Source organism: Camelus ferus, chromosome 17, assembly GCF_009834535.1.
Source record: "Camelus ferus isolate YT-003-E chromosome 17, BCGSAC_Cfer_1.0, whole genome shotgun sequence".
Taxonomy (NCBI): Eukaryota; Metazoa; Chordata; class Mammalia; order Artiodactyla; family Camelidae; genus Camelus; species Camelus ferus.
Window position 1 is genome coordinate 14,355,478 of NC_045712.1, and position 22,271 is coordinate 14,377,748.

Consider the following 22,271-nt stretch of genomic DNA (forward strand, 5'->3'; position numbering starts at 1 on the left):
AGACGTACATGTGGTGCGGTCTTGCTGTTGTTGTCCCAGCAGCTGAAGCCCTGTCTGGCACATAGTAGGCATTTGGTAAATCTGACACATGGTAGGCGTTCGTGAAATGTTTGTTGAATGAACAAGCCTCTGTTTTACAGATAAGGCTTAGAAAGATTAAGAGATTTGCCTAAGACCACATGGCTACTGAGAGGCAGCCTGAATCCAAAGCCTTTATGAGCAAATGACCTCATGCGTAAAATTGGCCAACAGTGATGACCACAGGTAAGTGTCCTTGTGGCTCATAGTTAAAACCAGCTACAGAGGCAGCAGGTACCTAGCTGGGGTTCAGAGCCTCAAGGTAGAGGCGTGGGTGGAGATGGGATGGTTTGAGATCTGAAAGCACCTGCCCTGGTTTCTCATGCCTCCCCTATGGGCTGTAGATATTTTCAGTTTCAAACAGCTCTGAATAACTTAGCACGAGATTTGGGGAGGAACTTATTTTCTTGTCACATTTCAGTGTCCCAGAAATGTGTCCCAGAAATGATAAGACTTTGTGTTTAATATCCTTGTCTCTGGCTTTGTTTCAGCCCCAGAGAAAGGGTCTTGCTTCTCGTTTTCCTGGGAGGTAGGCTAGGGTGAAAAGGGATAGACTCTCAACTTTTTCCAAATAATTTTATTATTTTCTCTAACAGTAAACAAAAATTGCTTTTTAAAAATTATACAACTACAGAAATAAAAAAAAAAACTACAGAAATATATAAGTTGAAATTGTCCCATAATTTCTCCCCCCCCCCACCATTAGGTGACTATTTCCTGGCTATTTGTCTCTGGGCATACACTGACAGATACATCATTACAAACAAAAATGTCATCATATTGTCTTGCAGTTTGTTCTTATTGTTGTTTGTTTTTTGTTTTTACTTAACAGTATAGCGTGTTCGTTTTTCCCTGTTGGTTTCTGTAGCGCTAACTCATCTGAACCTACATGGTATTTCCATGTGTGATGACACCGTCATTCTTTTAATTCATCCCCTATTGGTGGACACTTGGATTTTTTTCTCCAATTTTTCATTGTTACAATCTGTGTTCTGGTGAATAGCTTTTTACTTGGGTTTGTGTGCTTGTTCAAGCTGTTTCATAGCATCAGTTCCTAGAAGTGAGATTTCTGATCAAGGGATGTGCACGTTGGAAGTTCTGTAGATACTACCAGGTTGCCCTCTTATAGGTTGTATAACTTTGCATTTCCATCAAAAGACAAGGGGCTCTGAGATGGTCACTTGAAGGACCAAATCCTGCTTGAGGACGGGGGCTGTACATCGTGTCCAGTGTGGTCACCCAACTTGCTCCAATATTTGAGGGTTTTAATGCTCTGAGAACAGAGAACTGTCTGGTGGCCCAAGCGTTGGAGCCAAACCAAGTCAAATCCCTCCCTCTCTCCCAGTCTCCAGCATCCCGATGGGTTTCTCGGGTACCAGCCATCTGAACAGTTTCCAGGGGAGCTGGGTTGCCATCTACCCTGGCTGGGTTGGCACAGGGACCACACTTAGTGACAAAGGTTGGGGAATTAAGTCATCAGTCTTCACCAGCCAAGATCTGGCGGGAAGGGTGACACAAATTGTCCTGGAAATTCTGCATCTGACGGTGGCCCGGGGCTTGGCGGGTCACAGAATCCTCGCACCTCGCTTGGCACTGGCAAGGCAGAGTTATGTAACAGGCGGCTTTTCAGACTTTGAATTCCAAGGTTGCTGGCGTGTAAGGGGAGCTGGCGCTGGGGACTTGTTTATTTAGCCCCACTCATATGACTTCAGAGCAGTGGGTTTTGGGGTTTTTGGTTTTGGTTTTGTGTTTTAATTTTAAAGCCATCAAAATCAACTGAAGAATTTGTTGAAAATGCAGATTCTTGAGCCTCCCTCTCAGAAGTTCCGATGCAGTAGATCTGGGACAGGTTCCCCAGGTGATTCTGACACAGGTGGTGTGAGGACCACACTCTGTTTTAAAGTGAGCCTTGTTGGTTCCATTAGGCATTTCTGGGGGCAAATCCCGGCTAGCGGTTACCACACAATCCCCTTAAGGACTGACGGTTAGGTTTAGACTGATGAAAGATAGCAAAGTACACAAATCTTAGGTTTAGGTTTCTCTTTCTATCTTTTCTTTTCTTTTCTGCCAACAAGCTACACCCCTAAATGTTTTCCTGACTGTCTGGGAACCACCTAAGTGTTTTCAGTTCCGACCTCTCTGGCAGCACCCCAGTAACTCTTCGGTTCCCTTTTACCCCCTTGATCAGACCTTCCTTCTCTCTCCTGGGCACTATTCCCTCAGGGATCAGGGGCTGCTATGGTACCTAGCCAGTAATCCCTTCTGCTCTGATAATGGGCAGTATCTCTCTTGGATCACAGAATCAAAACCACAGACACTCACAGGAATGGGTGAAGGTGGTCCAAAGGTGCAAAATTCTAGTTATAAAATAAATAAGTCATGGAGATGTAATATGCTGCATGGTGACTATAGTTAATAATCCTGTATTGTAAATTTGAACATTGCTAAGAGTAGATCTTAAGAGTTCTCACCACTAGAAAAAAAAATTACAGCTATATATGTTGACAGATGTTAACTGGACTTATTATATAGGATCATTTTACAATGTACACAAATACTGAACCATTATGTTGTACACCTGAAACTAATACAGTGTTCTTAATTGTATCTCAACTGAAAAAAAAAGAAAACCTTTTGAAACACCTCGGAAAAAAAAAATCACAGGCTCTCATCTGGGAGAAGCTTGGAGAATCTCCGGTGAAGGTGTAGAAGAAGAGCTGAGGTTCAGAGAGGAGAAGAGATTTATTCAGGATTCTGCTGGTCTTTGCTGCAGAGTTGGGACTGGACTCCAGTTCCTTTGCTTTCCAGATGAATGACTTTTTCCTCTAAGTGAATGCAGTTAATAATAAACGTACAATCCATGGCATTTCACAAATAAAAATTAAATGTGTGACTAAGGTGAGAGGGAAGTAGCCTGTCTGGCAGGGCCAAGACTGATGTGAGGCAAGTGAGGCACCCGCTGTGGGTACATGATCAAAAGGAGCGCCAGCGCTCAGTAATCAAGATAAAGAATATTTCAGTGCAGTATTTTAAGCATCAACATGCCACAGTCTGTGACGAACAAAATACAAAATTTATAAATAAAGACAGGAACAGTTTTACTGACTTTTTTCCCTTTTGCCTAAGGCTCTGGTTTCACTGAGCATAGCACTGTTATGGTGCAGGGATGGAAACTATAAACAGATGTGTTCAGATTTTAGCAGGAATCAGTGTTGTTAAGCTGGCATTTCACGGAATGTGTCATTTTTGAGTCTAGGTTGGAGCCAGGTGGGGAAGGGGTTTTATCATCTAAGTGTGGAAAAGTCTGCATTTTTCTATCTCCTTTTTGAAAATCCCTACAGCACTTAAGCCAGTTAAAGGTTTTGAGAACCTTTTTTTTCCGAAATTGCCAAATTTATTTGCCTGCAGAATCTTTTTCCACATGATCAGACAGGATACCTTGGAAAATCTTCCTTGATTCTGAGTATAGATCTGTGTCAAGTTGGCCAGATGGAAGAAGAGGAATCTGAGGGCCTGGGAGGACTCCATCTGTGCAGAGCGTGAGGCAGGCCAAGCCCAAGTTGCCTCAGGAAGTTGAATGAAGGGCACAGACGGGCAGAGACAGGAATTGGAGATAGAGAGCAGGAGAGGGAGTTACCGTGGCCAGGTTCAGTGTCCTTACGTCTTCCAAGAACCCACTCCTGGTTTTGCTGGATCTTGTGTCAGAATTGGGGCAACAGATTGGTGGCAGCTTTGCTTTGGTTGATGGGGAGAGAAGGAGGGACAGGATGGTGCAAGGCCGTACTTCCTTTCCCTCCTTCTGTGGGTTCCCTGGCTCCCTGGCCAGAGGTCTGGGGGCCTTACATGCTCAGATACAGGTGTCTTTGACACACACCTTCCTGGATATGTTAATTATAAAAAAGAGATGCCAGGCTTTCTTTCCAGAATCATGAGATAATAGAAAGCACCCCAGACCTTTGCTGATCCAAGTGTGATCTGTGGACCAACCACGTCCGCATCTCCTCGGAGCTTGTTAGATATTCAGAATCTTGGGTTGAACCTCAGATGCAGCTGATACAAGTATTCATTTTAAGAAGATCCCTGGGTGGCTTGCATCTTTACTGAAGTTTGAGAAGAAGCTGACTTTGAATGTCTGGAGACCTAATTCAATCCCTGCCTTCATCACTGACTCCCATCATTGCCCCCAGCCTTGAGCAGGTTCTTTTCTTCAGTTTTTCAGTTCCTCATCTGCAGGTCCCCCTGCCTTCCTCTCTAGAGATGGAGGCACCAATGAAAAGTGTCTTCAATGCAAATTAATAATAGAAGGAGTTATGATTACTTGGTAACTTAACCCTTCACTGAGAACTTTATTCTGCAGCTTGCATTTATAGAACTTTGATTTCTTAGGAGCCCCAAAACCATGTCTCTTTTTCTGTACATGCATGAGTTTGCATCCATTCATTGCTTTTTTCATCCATCGTTCTGTTTTCCCATCCCCAACCCTTTCGTTGTTTCTTCATACTATCCACCCATCCATTTAAAAGCCACACCATCTACCTGGCCCTTGTTGTATCCTTTCATCCGTTACTCAGTTCACTAATTGGCCGTGTCTTGCACCATGTCATGAACTTTTCTGGCAAGAATGGCACATTGTCAACCCCCAGCTATGGGTAAGTGGGATCTTGAGAAGCAAGGACCTCAAGTTTAAAAGAGTATATTGTATACTGTCTCTTAAATCCATAAACCACTTATCTCTAAACCTCTACCCTCCCTTGTCAAGCTGGCCATCACTGGTGGGAAATGCATATGCCTAGCAGGAAAGAGAGGGTTGTGAACAGGCAGGTTTCATAAATGTGTAAATTTGCCCAGGGATAAGAGCTTAGGTGTTGAAGATCCCTGTGTATTCCAGTTAAAAAGGAAAATAGAAATGAGGGAATTTAACCCTTCAAAGGGTGAAATATCCAATGAAGCCTAGAGTGTTAGCTGCCGCTTTGACCCATGTGTACAAGCCATCCAAGTCTGGTGTATCAGACACTGTGATGAGAGAGATGAATTCCTCACATGTACCTTTCGGTTGTCGGAAGTACGTTCTTGCCTCTCTTGGTGAATATCTGTAATAAACATTTCGTAGATGTGTAACAAACCAAAGTGTGCCTAAATCACCAGCTGCAGCTCCATGAGTCATTACACTTGTGGCAACCCCTTCCCAGGTCGACCAGGGCCCCGGAAACCCCCTGAGCCCCTCCCACTCGCCACCCCTCCCTTCTCTCCAAAGTAAGCCCTGTCCTGACTTCCAGCAGCTTGGGGAAGTTTGCGATAGTCTCTCATTTTATTTAAGTGGAATCATACTGTATGTATGCTTTTGTGTCTGGCATCTTTCACTTTATATTATCTTTATGAGATTCAGCCATGCTGTTATATGTAGCGATAGTTCAGATTTATGCTGTTAGAGAAGTATTCATTAATGGAAAGATTTTTTTTTTTTTTTTTGAATTGCTGTGCTGGTTCGGAGGTCAGATGCGTCCGTGGATCTTTACTCCTCTCTTTGCCTCCTGTCCCTCAAATCTGGAACAGCACTCCTGCTGTATTCCTCGTTCTCTTTCTACTCACAAAAATAAGAGGCAGGAGGTCGGAGAAGAGTTCTGAAGTAGCTGCCCCGTGACCTTGGGCAGATTATTCCAACTCTCTATTACTCAGTTAGAAAAAAATACATAAAAAAATACATAACAATGCCTGGAAATTTTCTGTGTGATGATTCCCAGAAAAACGCTTTAAAAGTGACCCGTCTGGGGTGAAAGGCAATGAGAATAGCCCATCTGATGTCATCGCACCAGCGCTGTTCTAAGTACTTTGTGTATTAACCCACTTAATACTCACCTTCGCCCTAATGAGAGAGGTTCTATTTTTATTCCCATTTTACAGCTGGGGGAACTGAGGCACAGAGCAGTCCAGGGTCTTCCCTGAGGAGGCACAGCTATAAATGGACAGAGCTGGGAGCTGACCTTCAAAGCCAATGCCCTTCTCCTCTCCCCGTGTTGCCTTGCGAGGGCTTTATTAACCCTGCCTCCAAGCACGGGCTGGGCACTCCCAAACTCCCACTGACCTCAGAGCCCCTCCCTCTGGCTCCTGTTCACCTGCTCCCTGCCGCTGTCCTCTTGCTGACTATGCACCAGTCACACTGCCCTTCTGTCACTTCTTAGAGCACGTGTAACTTTCTCTGGTACAAAATGTTCTCATTCCTCCTCCCCCTGCTCTTGGCTTGACTGGCTCCTTCGCATCCCCTGCGTCTCACCCTAATTAGCACCAACCCAGGGTTCTTTGCCAGCCCTCTGTCTGTCAAGCCTTAGAGCCAGTCTTTGATTCTCTATCTTAGCCTTGCGTTTCTTGCCTGCCTCCCGATGACGGCCTAACGCTGTGGTGCTGACGCCGTCAGCTGTGTTCCCTGCACAGTGGAGCGTCCTTGTGAAGGGGCCTCGTTCCTGGCTGTACTCACAGGGCCTGGCAACGGCCAGGCTTCATCAAAAGGCCTTTTGAAGAAACCAGGTGGGTCTCTGGCTGCCCATTCTTTTCCCCTGGGGAGCCGTTTCGCTTCTGTCCCGTGGAGTGAAGTGTTTCCTGAGCAAATGCTCCAGTGTGGTCTGCTTGTTGACTTGGGCTAATGGATTCTAGAAAGCAGCGTGGGGGTCAGTGTGAGCCCAGAGCAGACTCCAGCAAATAATCTTCAACTGGTTTGAATTTTTTGTGCATCCTTTCAGTTAGCAGTAGGCTTTGTGGCAACACGGCCACAGTCCATCTCCCGCAGAGCTGAGGCGTAGTCAGAATTGACCCCACATGTTTCCAAAAATGCTGCTTCCTGGTTGCCCTCTTTACTACTTTTTTACAATCCGTCTTTATTATGGGGGTAAGTTTGTCAGGAAGTTAACGAGCAAGTCAGCAGGTCGTAGGTAAGGGACCTCCAGTCCCGAACCGGAGTTTTGATCTTGAGCAGTCTCATTCCCATTAACAGTCCCGGGTCTGTAAGCCCAGCAAATTTAGTCCTGTTGTAACCCCTGTCACGTCCCACCCATGCTGGTTCAAAGGCACGTCCCTACCACGATGCTGCTAAAAAGCCAAGCCACTGTCGTTGGGGAAACCAGTCATGGCCTTCTCCTGGAACCAGCTGGTTGCAAAAAGACATTCTTCACTTTGGACCAGTCTCACGGTGTGTCAGGGATGGGCAGACGGCCCTTCCCAGAAGGGGCCTCGCAGGCCGAGGTGGGGCGGGGGGCGGGAATCAGAAGTACCCACTCCTCCCCTCCCCTCCAGCTTCAGCCTCCCCGTCCTCAGCAGCAGCTGATTAAGGAAATGGTTTCACACATCCAGGGGCACTTTTCCGTGGTACCACAGGGACAGATGGCAGACACATGCCTCTGAGCACTTAGGACCTGCTGGCCCCTGGGGACCCACTGGACGGACTGGTGACCAGAGTAAGGAAGTGTGAGAGATGCATCAAGGGCTCGAGATTTCAAAAGCTTCAAATAAGGGAGGAAAATAAGACAGTAAAGGCATGAAGCACAGGGAACTCTGAAACCCACCGAGGGAAGGATGGGCTGTCAAAAGCGGGTTTGTTGAGAGGAGTTTAGAGAGACAACAGCTTGGTGATTCCCCGATTTGGGAAATATACCACACCCAGCCTAGTGGAATGCGTTCATCCTTTTCTAGAAAGAAGGCGCGTCCACCTCATCTGCTGGCCAGGCTGATATTTGCTGTATGGGATGAAAAGCCTTCACCCACTGCTGCTCCTGGACAGTCAGGGACAAGTTCTCCTTCCTCTGCCACCAGCGGTAGCTCCAGGATTGGAAATACTTGAGCAGCGGTTCTCGGTCAGGGTGATTTTGTCCCGAGGGGATTTTGGCAGTGTCTGAGGCTGGTTTGAGTTCTTACAGCTGGAGGAGGGGAGAGTGCTATGGCATCCAGTGGGGAGAGGACAGGGGTGCTGCTTCACCGCCTGCAATGCGCAGGACAGCCCCCAGCACAAAGAATCATCCTGCCCAAGATGCCGATAGTACCACGGTTGAGAACCCCTGAGTTAGTGTCTCTGAGGATATGGGCTTCCCAGGAGTATAAGCACCTTTACTTCCAAAGAAAACTGCCCTTGAAACTCTGCCGCAAGTCTGGCACTGTGTTCCTCTAACCCTCAAGGGCGTGAGAATTGCAGAGGCTGTTATGCAAACTCAGGTTTGGATTCTGCAAGTTTGGATCGACTGCCATTGCCCCTGGTCCACCGGTCACACTTGGAGTAGCAAGCAATTTTGAGTGTGTTCATAATCTTCCCCCTTCTTCCCTCCCCTCCTCCACGCTCCCTCTCTGTCCATCCCCACTCCCCTAGCCTTCCCTGTCGTACTGTGTTCAAACCATTCCATGCCCTGTCACCAAGGAACATGTGGTGGTGGTTAAACTCCACTGCCCAGATGACAGGTTCTCTCCAGCTGTGACCAACTTGAAGTTCAGGCTGTTGAGGAAATCAATTGACTCAGTTGGAAAAAGGGATTCCGAAGGGACCGGACGAACTACCGCCACATACTTAAATAAGCTGGTGCCTCGAAGACATGGTTTGCGTGGTCTGAGACACTTAGCTTGTATAGAGCCACGACTCTGGGAATGATCAGGCTTGATTCAGCTTCCCAGTTAGCACATTCGTGTTCTAAACCGGTTGAAACATTTCTATAAGGAGCCAGATAGTAAATATTTTAGGCTGCAGGTCATGCCATCTCTGTTACCACTGCTGACTCTGCCATTTGTAGCAAGAGAACAGCCATGGACCATGTGTAAACGAATAGGTGTGGTTGTGTCCCAATAAAATTTTATTTGCAAAAACAAGGATGCAGTCAGCCGGCTTTGGCCCACTGGCCATAGTTTGCAAACCCCTGTTCTGAACAATTCCTTCTATTTCATACCTGCTCCAGAGAAAGAACATACAGTGCAGACCTTACTAAGACATCAGTATGGGTTGTCAACGTATAGAAGGCAGCGGTGAGTGGATATTCTTTCTGTTATTGCACAGAAATGTGAATGCATCTTTCAAGTTGACGGAAACACAGCTCTGTTTTCCTATGCCAGTTTTTTTTTTTTTCTTGGTAAGGAGGAATAGGACTAGAAAGGGCAATAAATAAGGAACAGAATGAGGTACCGAAAAGACTGCCAGTACATTTAAGCCTGCATTTCCTTCTCTCTGTGCTTGAGCGAATGCCTTCTGCTCTTAGAATAAATGGGGGCAGGGAACACTGCAAAGATTGCCTTTCTCCTGCTTCAGACCCAAAGCATTCTTTGAAGGAATTGATTTTTCTCGCTGTCATTGGTTTCTGTTGAGATCTCCTTTTTGCAGTGAGGGGGCACCACTCGGAGAGAAACGCTTGAGTGTTGCTTAAAGCACCCTGGCTGCATTTTCGTGTTGACAGTTTAACCACAGGGAACCGCAGGCCAAATTCGATACTGACCTCTCCTTGTTGGGGCACGTCCTGCGGGACCCGAGGAAAACCTGCAGCCCCTGCGGTGTGTGGGCGTTTGTGTCACTCTTGGCCACGCTGACCCCTGGGATAAGGATAAATCAAGGACTTTAAAGTCCACAGTCACCATCTAGCACCTCTCACAAAGCCTGCTTTATTTGGAGAGGAAAAAACCCTCTCTGTCTACTAATAAAACAGAGTTCCACTTGAGAGGAAAAGGACCGGGCAACTGTGTCTCGTGCTGTCGGATGGGGTCTTCTGCCAGGTTCTCCAGAGTGTTTTGGGACCCTGACAATGGCAGTGTTAAGTGTGGGGTCAGACAGTGGGCTTCCGCTGGAGCTCGCTAGAGAACATAGTGTGCAATTTCCACCTCCCATATTATAGCTGTGCGCGCGCACACACACACACACACACACACACACACACACACACACACACACAGAGTCATGACTTAGGCAGCAAGAAAAGAAAGTACATTTATTGCAGGAGAGCAGGGTGGCGTTGCGAGCCCCGTGTGGTTGGACTGTGCTGATTTGCAGTGATTGGACACTGAGTCTCAGGCTACACAGACAAATGACATAAAGAGTTGCATTTCCTCTGGGTGGAGAAGTCAGCCCCAGCTGCAGTTTGGAGGCACAAATAATTTTTATTATTATTTGAGTGGCTCATCTTCAGTGACCACCATGATATGTCTGGTCCTGTGTGGGACATCTTTTTGGGTTCATTCATTCGTGTAATCGTGCATTCAGCAAGTATGTGCTTGCCTTTACAGTTGGCTGGGTGTAAATTTCTTGGAGCATGCGCTCTTTCTCTGGGGACTTTTAGGCCTGGCTTACTTCCTCCCTGAGTATTGAATATGCGGTGCTGAGTTTGGGGCTAGCACACAGAAGCCAGCTCCTGCCCTCTTGGAACTTATAGACTAGCTAAGGAGATGGAGAGGGAAAGAAAGAAAAAAAAAAAAAAACTACAGAAATTTGTGACAGTTGTGATGAAGCTTAAAAACAAAAGGTGTGTATTTTTTCTCACCTGATCATCACTATAGCTTTAAACTGAGATACTGCTGTTATGCCCATTTTACAGATGCATCTCAAGAGGTTCAAAAGTTGCCCTGAGTCACCCAGTCAGGAAGTGGCTCTCCAGTTGTGCACAGAGAGGGAGAGAGAGGGAGTCTTTCTTAGGTGTGAGCTGTGAGCTGGGATAGTACAGAGACATCTTGGGGACATGGAAGGAGCTAATTTAAACAGACTTCCAGAGGTGTGATCAGTGAGACAGAACACTTTTGCAGATCGCTGGACTAGCTATAAACCACACGTTCGACTTGAAAACTGGAGAAGCCCCAGATGGTGGGCCGTGTACTGAACCGCCAGAGACAATGAGATTGATTGCTGTGACCATGGTGTTTTTGTTCCTGATGGTTGGCACGCCACTAATACAAATTATAATCAGTTATTCTTTAAGTCCTGGCCCACGCCGGGTCAGAGGGTGGTTGTTTCTTCCTAGTTATAGGCAGCGTGAATATTCATTTACCTTAATTCCACCAAGGGGACGCCGGGCACTGCTAGTTTCTGGGAAAGTACGGTAAACAGGGGACAAGGCTCATGCTCTATTCAGGTACAAACTTAAACATAAAATTCGTAAGAAAGGGTGAGGACCTTAAAAAAGGGGTCAGGTGCTACAAAATGACTGGTTGGTAGGGAGACAACTTTGCTATTTGAGAAAGCACAATCAGGGCAGGCATCATGGAAGAGGTGACAGCTACATGAGGGCCTTAATGATCAGAAGAAGTCAGTGCAAAGGAGAGAGTTTTCCAAAGGGGGCTGAAATGAGCTTGTTGTGTGTAAGGTGCGGCTGAAGCAGAGTCAGCCAGGAGGAGCGTTTAGTCCACGATCTTGGAGAGACATGAGCGCCTTGACATCTATGTATGGATTCTGGATTTGGCCACGAGTGAAACTGACCACAGAGCCACCCCGTTTAACGATAGGCACACAATTATTGCTTATCTCTGGGCAACATCGGCTGTTCTGTGCGTGCCCTGCATGCAAGAAGGCCTTGAAGAGAAATCCAAGTTAATAAATAACATACCCATTTCTCCTGTCTGGAGTGAGCCAGGGGCGTTTCCAATCCCACCCACACATCTCCCAGCTTACGTTTAGGTAGAACCGCTAGTGGACTCTGAGCTTGAGAAACAGGGTCCTCCTATTCTTGCCAGGGGACTTTTTTTGGGGGGTGGTGGTTAAGGGTATCCTGAGATTTCCAGGAAGCAGAAATACAATATGAAAGGACATCATCACCTTCCGATAGAATGAAAACTGCTCTTCCTCATGGTTATCTCCTCATTGGAATACGAACCTATTCCTGCACAGGACAGTCTCAGAAATGCACGACTTTGGGGCTTATAAAAGACAGGTTCAGGAAGATGGGAATTTCTGGTATTTGCTGGGTTATTTACCTCAGTTCCATTCCAGGGCTTGAGTGCAAAGCCCAGCAGAGATCGTTGTGCCCGCCTGTACAGCTTTTGTTTCTAGATTTGATTTTTGAGAGATTTTTTTTTCCCTTCCTTACTAGCATCTATCTGCTCAGACTACTCATTCATCATCTTATACTGCTGTCCTCTCCTCCCCGCCTTCAGATGGGGGAGGTCCTGGAAGTGATTAGGCTGTTGTAAATCAGCCTTTATGATGTGTACGTCAGAGATAAGCAGCTCGGAAAGCAGGAGTTGGAGGACTCCACTCCTCTTGCCCTGACAATTATCCCAGTAATGAAATTAAAAAAAAAAAAAAAGTGCCTGAGAAGTATGATGTTTGGCAGAATAGTTTTTCCGGAGACATAGCCAGCGGTTAAATTGGGCTCTTTAATGAGAACACTGTATTATTTTTACACTGTTTTGTTGAGTTATAACCTACATAACGTAAAGCAAACAGATATTAAAACTACAATTCCAGGAATTTTGACATGTGCGTCCTTTTACAATCATCACCCAGATCTGGGTAGAGGACAGTGCCCGCGCCCTGGCAGCGTCTTCCGCTGTCCTGACCTCTGTCACCGCAGACAGCCGTAGCCTGTTCTTTATGTAAATGGAGTCACACAACATGTATTTTTTAGCGTCTCTCAGCATTTTCTATGAGATTCAGCCGTGTAATTTGGCGTAATTATCTATTCTCGTTGTGTAGAATTCTGATATATCACGGTCTGTCAACTGGTGTACTATTGACATTTGGGGCTGGATAATTCTCTGTTGAGGGGACTGTCTACGGTGTTCAGCAGTATCTCCCTGTTCTCTACCCACTGGATCCCAGTAGCACCCCACCCCCACCCCCACCCCCAGTAATTTCCCCTGGAATTGAAAAATCATTTAGCTATGCTACAATTTTTAAGAACGGTTTTATTTGGACAGAATTACAAATTTGTTGAAAAGGTGCAAAAGTGGAACAAACAGTACCCATAATGCATTTACCTAGATTCACCTATTGTTAACATCTTCCTCATTTGTTTTATCATTTGATCTCTCTCTCGCGCGCGCGCGAGATACACACACACGACGTATTTCTGGACCACTTGAGAGCTAATTGCGTCCACCATGGCCATTTGCCACCATACACTTCCCTGTGTATTTCCCAAGACTTAGGACCTTGTCTGACATTACCTTCACTATCAGTTAACCACAGTAAATTTAGCATAATGCATTTATCAATTAGCCCATGTCCCAGTTATTCTCAGTTGATCAAAAGTTCTCCTTTATAGCTTTTATTTTCACTCCAGAGCCCATTCCAGTCCAGGATCAAGTATAGTATATAGTCGCTGTGGTTCCTTAATATCCTTCAGTCTAGAATATTCCCTTAGCCTTTCTTTGTCTTTTATGAATTTTTTTTTTTAAAGAATACAGTCCCTTTTCTTCTTAATAGAACATTCCTCCTTTCGGGCTTTGTCTAATCTTTCCTCCTAAATGCACGGAGGGCACATACTCTTGACTGGAAGACTGCATATGTGGTGTGTCCTCCTTAGGGCATCCCATCTGGAGGGACATGATGTCGCTGTAATTCATCAGTGATGTTCAGTTTCATCTCCCAGTCGCAGAGTTGTCTGATTTCCCCGCAGTGTAGTTACTAAGTTTTCTTTTACAGATAATAAGCCGTATGTGGGGGAACGCTCAACACTATGCACATATCCTGCTCCCTAATCAAATTTTACCCCCTAAATTTAACCTACTTTGAGTCTTGCATGAACCAGTCTTTACCCACAATGGTTACAAAATGATGATCTTCCAAACCCAGCACTCCTTCTGCATGTACGCTCCAGTCTGCTATATACAAGAACCCACTCTTTCCCCGCATTTATTTGTGGATGCTTTTATCTGTGATCAGCGTGGACTCAGGAATTCTAACATTTTTCAGTGGTTTATAAATCATTACTGTTTTAATGCTCCGATTGCTGAGCTTTGGCTGGTGAGATCCCGTTGATGTTGGGTCCTGTGTTCTTCTGAAAAACCCTCCCTTCGTTTTTTTTATTTTTTAACACTTCTTTACTTACTTTTTGGCATAACAAGATGTTCCACACTCGTCTTTTACCTTCCCTCCTCCTGTCCTGGAATCAGCCATTTCTCCAAGAAGTCCTGATGGCTTTGAATGGGAAATGGTAGAAAATACCACAATTTATGTGTCCTTCCTCCTGTTAGTTGACATTTGAGTTGTTTATAGTCCTGGGCTTTTATAAAGAAAGCTTCTCTGAATACCCTTCTGTAGTTTTTGGATCTGTGCTAGTTTCTATTAGATATATCATCAGGAGTGCAATGGAAAGTCATAGAATCTCCACCCTGGCTTTATACCCAAAAGAAATGAGTATGTAAATCCACCAGGAAAATGGACACAGGTATTCAAAGAAGCTTCATTCATAATTCGTATCTATACACATACATGTATATATACACACACGTGTGTGTATGTATATTTCGCTTCAGTAGATAACGCTAAGCAGTGTTCCAAAGTGCCAGTAACATTAGTTTTGTGAGGGAAGCCAAAGTCCTTGGCCCCAGCAGGTGGGGCGGAATCATCAGTGGCAGGGGTTATAATGGGCCAGTGCAGTCCAAAGGCATGTTGTCTGTGACCAGAAACGGCAAAATGGCTGTTCTTTTTCCATTGATAATGAGTGGGGAATGCTGAGAGTTTTCCACCTGGGCCATTCTTAAACTGCTCTTCAAGAGTGCTGCTTTAAGATGGGCAAAATGGAAGCTACTGGAGTCAAGAATCTCCTGCTACCTTCAAGATGGTTTTCATCTTGGTGATGCCAGCAACAGCACTTAGGGAATGCAAGTCCATTGCTAGGGGCAACCGCTGTTAGAGAGCATTAGGGTAACTGATTTATTTTTTAAAGTGCCCCCCCCCCCAGGGGAAGGAGGAATGCCCCCCTAGAGCCAACTCACATCTTCTGTCTGCTAGGGGCCCATTTAGAACCCTGGCAACAGTCATTTACTAAACAGCCTGAGAGAGTAAATATCCCTCTGTCCACACCCAGGAAGTCACATAATTTTCAAGACAGAGGCTGAGGGACAGCAGGCAGAGCAGGAAATTACTGGAGGCCAACGTGGAAGCGAACTGGTCCAGTATCACGGGACTGGATTCCAGCCTCGGTGTTGCCAGGAACTGTTAGGGCGCGGCCCCACCTCTATAGCTTAAAGTTCCTTCCTCCAAAATATCTGTCCTGCATAGCTTAAGAGAATGCATCATTACAAAGAGATGATTGAAGCACTTTGTCCAGTGAAATTCTAAACAGAGGAAACATCATATATAAGATACACAATGGGCACTGAAGTAATTTTGATGACTCTTTGGAGGAATTCATGACTAGTTAAAAAAAAAAAACTCTCGATGCATTTTAACCAGGTGGCCCCTCTCAGTGGACTCTGGCCCACGGTGGAGTGGGGAGAGCCCTCCTACATACTTTCTGAGATAGCCTTTGTGCAGTGTGCAACTGTACAACCGTATGCAGCGACCCTGAGTAGATGATGGTTCAGATGACCCACACCAACAGTGACCCCCATCGCTGCACATTTGCATTAACCTCTGTGGTCCTCTGCTCTGTCACCCCCAGGCCTCTCCGCGGATGGTGGCGCCAAACGCCAGGAGCACCTCTCCCGGTTTTCCATGCCCGACCTCAGCAAAGACTCCGGGATGAATGTGTCGGAAAAGCTGAGCAACATGGGCACCCTGAACTCGTCCATGCAGTTCCGCAGCGCCGAGTCCGTTCGCAGCCTGCTCTCCGCCCAGCAGTACCAGGAGATGGAGGGAAACCTCCACCCGCTCAGCAACCCCATCGGGTACAGGGACCTGCAGGCCCACGGAAGGATGCATCAGAGCTTTGATTTTGATGGGGGGATGGCGGGCGGCAAGCTGCCGGGGCCAGACGGCGTGAGGATCCAGCCCATGAGCGAGCGCACGCGGAGGAGAACTACTTCCCGCGACGACAATCGCCGCTTCCGACCTCACCGGTCCCGGCGATCCCGACGCTCTCGCTCAGATAATGCCCTGCACCTGGCCAGCGAGCGCGAGGCCATCTCTCAGTTAAAAGAAAGGCCCCCGCTGAGAGCCAGGGAGGACTATGATCAGTTCATGCGCCAGCGGAGCTTCCAGGAGAGCCTGGGCCAGGGGTCCCGGAGGGACCTGTACGGCCGATGCCCCCGGACTGTGTCGGACCTGGCTCTGCAAAATGCCTTTGGGGAGCGCTGGGGACCCTACTTCGCCGAGTACGATTGGTGTTCCACCTGCTCCTCCTCCTCGGAGTCTGACAACGAGGGCTATTTCTTAGGAGAACCCATCCCCCAGCCCGCCCACCTGCGATACGTCACGAGTGATGAGTTACTACACAAATACAGCTCGTATGGCCTCCCCAAGTCCTCCACGCTAGGTGGCAGGGGACAGTTGCACAGCAGGAAAAGACAAAAGAGCAAAAACTGTATCATTTCTTAATCCGATGAGGGTCAGGGAATAGGGGGAAGATGGAAGCTAAGAATGTAAATTCAGAAACTTGCACTGTTTTCAATTATAAGGCGCTTTTGGCAGGGGTGGTGACGGAGAGACGTGCTCTCTGTTGACGGAGCAAGGTAGCAGATTGACTCGGTAGGTAGTCACAGTTCTTGGCATGTTGAATATTATTTGCACATTTCACTTTGGAAACGCTGTAGACTCTAACGGAGGCCAGGGTTGGTCACCTCCTTCCCGTCCGTCTGTGTTGAGTTGCCACTGGCTAGATGGCACATTGTCTCCCGCTCGCTTATAGCCTCTCTGGTTCTCTTACTTATAGGACCCTTTTTCCAGTAAGTAATTTGTTTTATTAGCCAGGACCCAAGACTAAGTTATTTACATGTCCATTGTAAATGCAATGTAAATGAGAGTTCTGATAAAATATTTTTGTATTTTGTAATATCAAAGGAATTTCTATATCGTAGGACTCAGTGGAGAATTGCATGCATGTCTAGCATTGTCTTTGAGTAGTATTCCAAGGTGATCCAGGACCCCCTCCACCCCTCCTTTTTTTTTCTTTTTTCTATACAAATTTGTTACATGTCAGTGAGACCTTTTTCAAAGGATGATTATTCAATTTGGCTTTTTGTGGCTGAAAAAAAAAATTATTACCTATTCCACCCAAAGCATTTGATGCTCCATTCCACCTGAAGGAGTCATCCTGAAGTCTGCTCCCACCCTCAGTAGAATCTCTTCTCTACAGAGTGATAGTAATTTTTTTATATATAATTGCAAATGTAACTTTTGCCAATTAGAAAAACCAACCAGTGTCAGTAAAGTTCCGTGAGAAATGCCATCCCTGCTGGGAACCTTGAAGTTGCTTACCATTGATCTGTCCCTTGGGGAAACTAAAGTGACTGTGAGTGGTGCCGTTGTGTGATGTCAGCATGACATTGTTTTGAATGTGGCATTATTTTCTGGTGCTCATGTTTCCTGGATCTTATTCTCTGCTTTCCTTTACCAAGGCAGACGGAACACTGCCTTAGCCTGACAACCGGTTGTCCTCAGCGCAAATGAACTGCCTCGTTGAGAATTTCGGGACCCCCAAGTTTCCAAGGGGCTCTGGGAGTAAGGGTGTGTTCTAGATCATAGGTCGTACGTGGAGAAGGAACAGGTCAAGGGTAGAGACTGAAGGGGATTATGAAGGAAGGTCAGAATAAAGCAGAACTTGGAGAAATGGAGTTAGAAGAGAGATGGCAACCCTCTTGAATCGCCCCACCCCCCACCCCAGTGCTTGTGGGAAATAAATCTGGCTTAACACGCTCCGTAACCAGAGTATCTGGGTTACCCAGAAAAGTTGAGCTGCTCAGGAGATTTCGGTGTGACGGTTTTGCGGAACACATGTTGTTGAAAGGAGGATTTCCGTTGTGAACTTTGGGGACCGTTGGTCAGGCAGAAAGTGGCTCAAAAGTGAGTTTGCTTCAAGAAGACATTTAACGGTTGTGTTGTTTATAGTAAAAATAAAACTTCCTACCTTGCTTCAGTCAAAAATGAAGCACTTGCTTTTACTTCCATTCTCCTCCATCCCTTCGTGGATTGTGGCACTTGAAATAATCCATCGGAGGACCCGCCTTTAGTGAGATGTACTGTCGATGTAGTACACAGCGTATCTCAGTGGCCATCTGCCCTGGTGAGGTGAGCGTGGTCTCTTTCCAGTATAGTAATTACTACTTTCTAGTATTTTTTTAGGAAGAGGATGTGAAAAGTGGCTTTTCAGACACCATCCCAAATGGGTCTGGGAGAAGGAGGACTGTAAAGGACATGGAAATGGCACTTGATTCAGGCTGTATGAAAATAATTTGCTTTTCAGGTATTACTATGACATTTGTCATTGTCACTGATGTTTTGAAAAAAAGCAATGCAAATGTTGATTGTGGCTGTTTTCCGCATGCTTTCTTCATATCTAAATGCTTCATTAATTATCCAAGCCTCTGGAGAATTAACTCTATTACGTTTGTATAGTAAGTTTGTAAACTGCTTGGCAAACTGATTAAGAAATAATGTGCACCGCCATGCTACCAACGTGGCAGGTTTCTGGTAGAAATCGGGCGAGTCCAATTTGAAGTTCTGAGTTCTTTGATTGATAAGCATAAAAAGGCATTTGGGCAAAAGAAAAGAGAGGAAAAAAAAGTAGATTATACACAACTGAAAATATTGTCTGTCCTCTGTGGCCTAGAATCCAATGAAAGAAATTCTCCTAGTAAACATTGCTTTCTAACTCTCTCGTTTTGATAGTACCTCTTCTATTTCCCAGATGAGGCTTTAAGCACCATCAGCAGAAAGAAGAAGGTGGCCTAGAAACCGACATATAAGCAGTACCTGGAGGGATGAGCAGAATAAGCAGTTTCAGATCTCACTGCCCAGGGAGCATCCATCATGTCTGCTGGTCAGAGCTTGAGGTATGATGAGATCCAAGTCTCAGGGTCAGTTGGTCTACAAGCAAGACCACCTCCATCTCTTCCATCCCACACGCAGCCAGGCACTTTGCAGAGGATGCCGACGGAGAATCGGTAAATCTTCACGGTGAGGATGGACCCTCCCTCCCAGTGAATGCCCGAGAGAGAGCAGGATGCCACTGTAGTGGGATTCCACCTTAGTGATAACTTCCACGTGACATCCCAGAATCCTGTTCCCCAAAATTCAGTGCCTGCTTTTCTGAAGCAAGATCTCAGGGTCCTTACCTGACTCCTCCATCATTACCAGGAGCTGTTCTTCTTGGTCAAGTTGCACCTCTTCTTAGATCATCATTTCTTCTTTGATAGACTGGTTTTTTTAGAAAAGTAATCTTTCCCCAGTTTCTTCTCTTCTCTAATGCCTTGGTTTTTGGGGCGTTTTTTTCCTACCTCTCCTTAAATTGATCTTCTTGTCTTTTGGATAAAACTACAACTTCGGAGTTCATTTCATTTCCTATTGCTGCTCAGTTCAGTGGCAACAGAACTGGCCCTTTCCCAGGAAGGAGTCAGTGACAGTTCCCTGAATGGCCCTGCCGATGTGTATTACCCTCGATACTATGAACAAGTTTCTTAGCAGGCTGATGGCGTGGGACGTGGCATTCAGCTGCCCTTCCTCCTGGTGTGTAGTTCCAGGATTCCTACTAAGTGTGAAGATAAATGAGGTGAGAGAAACAAGAACTGTAAGTGCAGAGTTTTTTTATCGTTGGTTGTTTGACACCCTCTTTCCATAATCACCTTCCCTGGCCCTTCCTTTCCAGCCTCAGCCAGCCCAGCGAACAAGCAATTTTGTGTTTTCATATGGGACCTGAAGGCAGCTCTTTGTCATCCTCTTTTCCCATCCCATGGGATGTTCCTTCAACGCGACACGGTTATATTTCCCTCTCCTGCAGCAGCTTCCCGCTTCTTGGGTACCCCAGCCATTGTTGAGTACAGGCGGGGCCAGTGACGCTGTGTGTGTAGCACGTGCTCTGCCATGCCTGCATCCTGGGCAGACAGAACCGAGGCACCACTGTATGCTTTCCCAGAGAGTGCGGATGCAGCCTGAACAGCTCTTTGCAACCCTCCAGCCAGCCAGGACTGGTTGCTCAGAACTGATCTTACTTGTCGGATAACCAATCTTACTTGTGAACTCATTATTTGTCTTCCCATCCTGGGCTCTTTTGCCATTGGCTCAAAACAGTACACCAGCCATTTAGGAAGCATCATCCATAAATAATTGTGAGACTCCAGTTCCTCTCCCCACCGGCATCGTGGATGCTAAAGGATGCTGCCTTCTTTAGGCTAAATGAAGTCAAACCTCTTAGGCCTCCTTTTCCAGTCTCATGTTCTTGGCCAATGACAGGCAGCCTGCTGTTCACCATTTCAGAGGTCAGATGAGAGTCCATCTTCTTCTTCATCTAGTCCCACCATTTAACAAGAAATAACACAGATATTTAAATTCCAAAGAGAGGCGCTCTTTGTGCATTTCTCTCTAACAGAAGCCAGATGCTAATACGTAAGAAGGAGGATCTGTCTGTGACAAAGGGAGTGGACGATGGAATCAATAATCTGAGGATTTCATGCCGGAAAGGTTGCTGTTAGTGACTGTTCAGCACCTGTAGGGCTTTCAGATGGGCTCCCTGGCCAGCCTTCCAGGTGCAGGACTCAGCCAAGCCTCCTCTGCCGATTTTGAAGGCAGTTCAGGATTACCGCCTTTTGAGGTATGTTTCTTAAAGCACAAGAGAGGTGGAAATGAAAAGAGCCTTGCCTCCAGTGGCCAGTCCCTCTGGGGTCTCAGCAGACACCAGAGCTTGTTAGTCTGATCACTGGGAAGCAGTCATCAAGGCTAAGATTGAAAAAAAAAAAAAAAAAAGAAAAGAAAGAAAAAAAGAAGAAAGATTGCAATCTTTTTCCATTTTCTCATACCAGGAGCCCCATCAAACCCAAGACTCCCATCAAACATGACTTACTGTTGGGAGCTGTGCTATTTTCTAAGCTTACTTCCTGCTGATGAAACAAGCTTTCCCCACGGGGAATAAAAAAAGGAGAGGAGAAAAGTCAGGTAGTGTTAGCAAACATTTCTGTGATTTAGATACAATGAATCTGTAGGATAGAAAGAAAAAATAAAGTCTTGTTCTATCCTGCTAGGTTTCTGAGACATCCCTCCCCCTACTGAGTATTTGGCCATTGATGTTCAGGAGGTCGCTGACCAAGCGTTTCTACGTTTTTCAGAGAGAGTTACTCACCAGTCAGGTGTGTTCTCAAGCCTGTCTAGTTCATTTCCCCGGTTTTCCCATAAAGCATTTTGCTTCTATCACAAACCCCGAATTGACATGCTGAGGCCTCTGGGTCCTCCTTTTTCCTCAGCAAATTAGGACTTGGGCAGTTTTCCCTCTACTGAACACATTCTCTCCTGTACGAGGAGCCCTTTGTCCATCTCCTGCCCGAAGTCCACGTGCAGCAACGAAACCTCAAAGGGCCTGAGAAGGTGAAGCACGCCAGAGTCTGTCTTGTGTGTCGGGTGTCCGGCTGTTTGTTCAGAAGGTCTGCAGGAGGCCTTTGGTGTGGGCTCTGCCAGAGACTGTCGTGAACATTTCGCTTGAGATCCGTGCCCTGTACAATGGATATGATGTTTTACTGATGTCTGTAATACGTTTGTAAACTTCCAATAAAATTTGAATAAAAGAGATGTTGCCGTTCTTCTCCGTCTTCCTTCGCTTTCTAGGTTTTGGGGAAATCTTTGCCTTTGAGCATCTCGACAACAGAGGAGAGAGGCTGCACGTGTCGGGGTGGGGGGGTGAGATTTGCTATGAAAGACGAACCTGATTGCTTGAATCGGAGTTTCAGCACTCTCAGCATTTGGGGCCAGTGACAGAGGACCGTCCTGCGCGTTGTAGGATGTTTAGCAGTTTTGTTGACCTCTCCCCAGCCCAAGTTGTGACAACCAAAAATGTTTCCACACATTAGGATGGCTATTATTAAAAAATGAAAGAAAAAACAAAGAAAACAAAAGAAACAGAAAACAGTAAGTGTGGGTGTGGATGCTGACAAATTGGAGCTTGTGTCCCACTTGTGTGTTACTGGTGGGAATGTAAAATGGTGCGTCCTCTGTGGAAAACAACACAACGGTTCCTCAAAAAATTAAAAACAGAACTACCATAAGATCCAGCAATTCTCCTCTGGGTATAAACCCAAAAGAATTGAAAATGGCGTCAGAGAGAGAGTGGTACAGCCATGTCGGTAGTAGCATTATTCGCAGTAGTTAAAAGGTGGAAGCAACCCAG

At 46.1% G+C, this 22,271-nt stretch overlaps 1 protein-coding gene across 11 annotated transcripts in view; it reads left to right on the forward strand.

Moving 5' to 3' along the window:
* Positions 1-21,676, forward strand: part of PRICKLE2 (prickle planar cell polarity protein 2) — a 310,745-nt gene extending 289,069 nt beyond the window's left edge. For 8 of the 11 annotated variants that reach the window (XM_032458132.1, XM_032458133.1, XM_032458135.1 and 5 more), the window contains one exon: positions 15,627-21,676. In XM_032458132.1, the coding sequence (XP_032314023.1) occupies positions 15,627-16,501 (875 nt within the window). In that variant the 3' untranslated portion in view covers positions 16,502-21,676. The remainder of the gene's footprint in view (positions 1-15,626) is intronic. The other 3 variants (XR_004312061.1, XR_004312059.1, XR_004312060.1) reach the window with 3 other exon arrangements.
* The last annotated feature ends 595 nt before the right edge of the window (positions 21,677-22,271 follow it).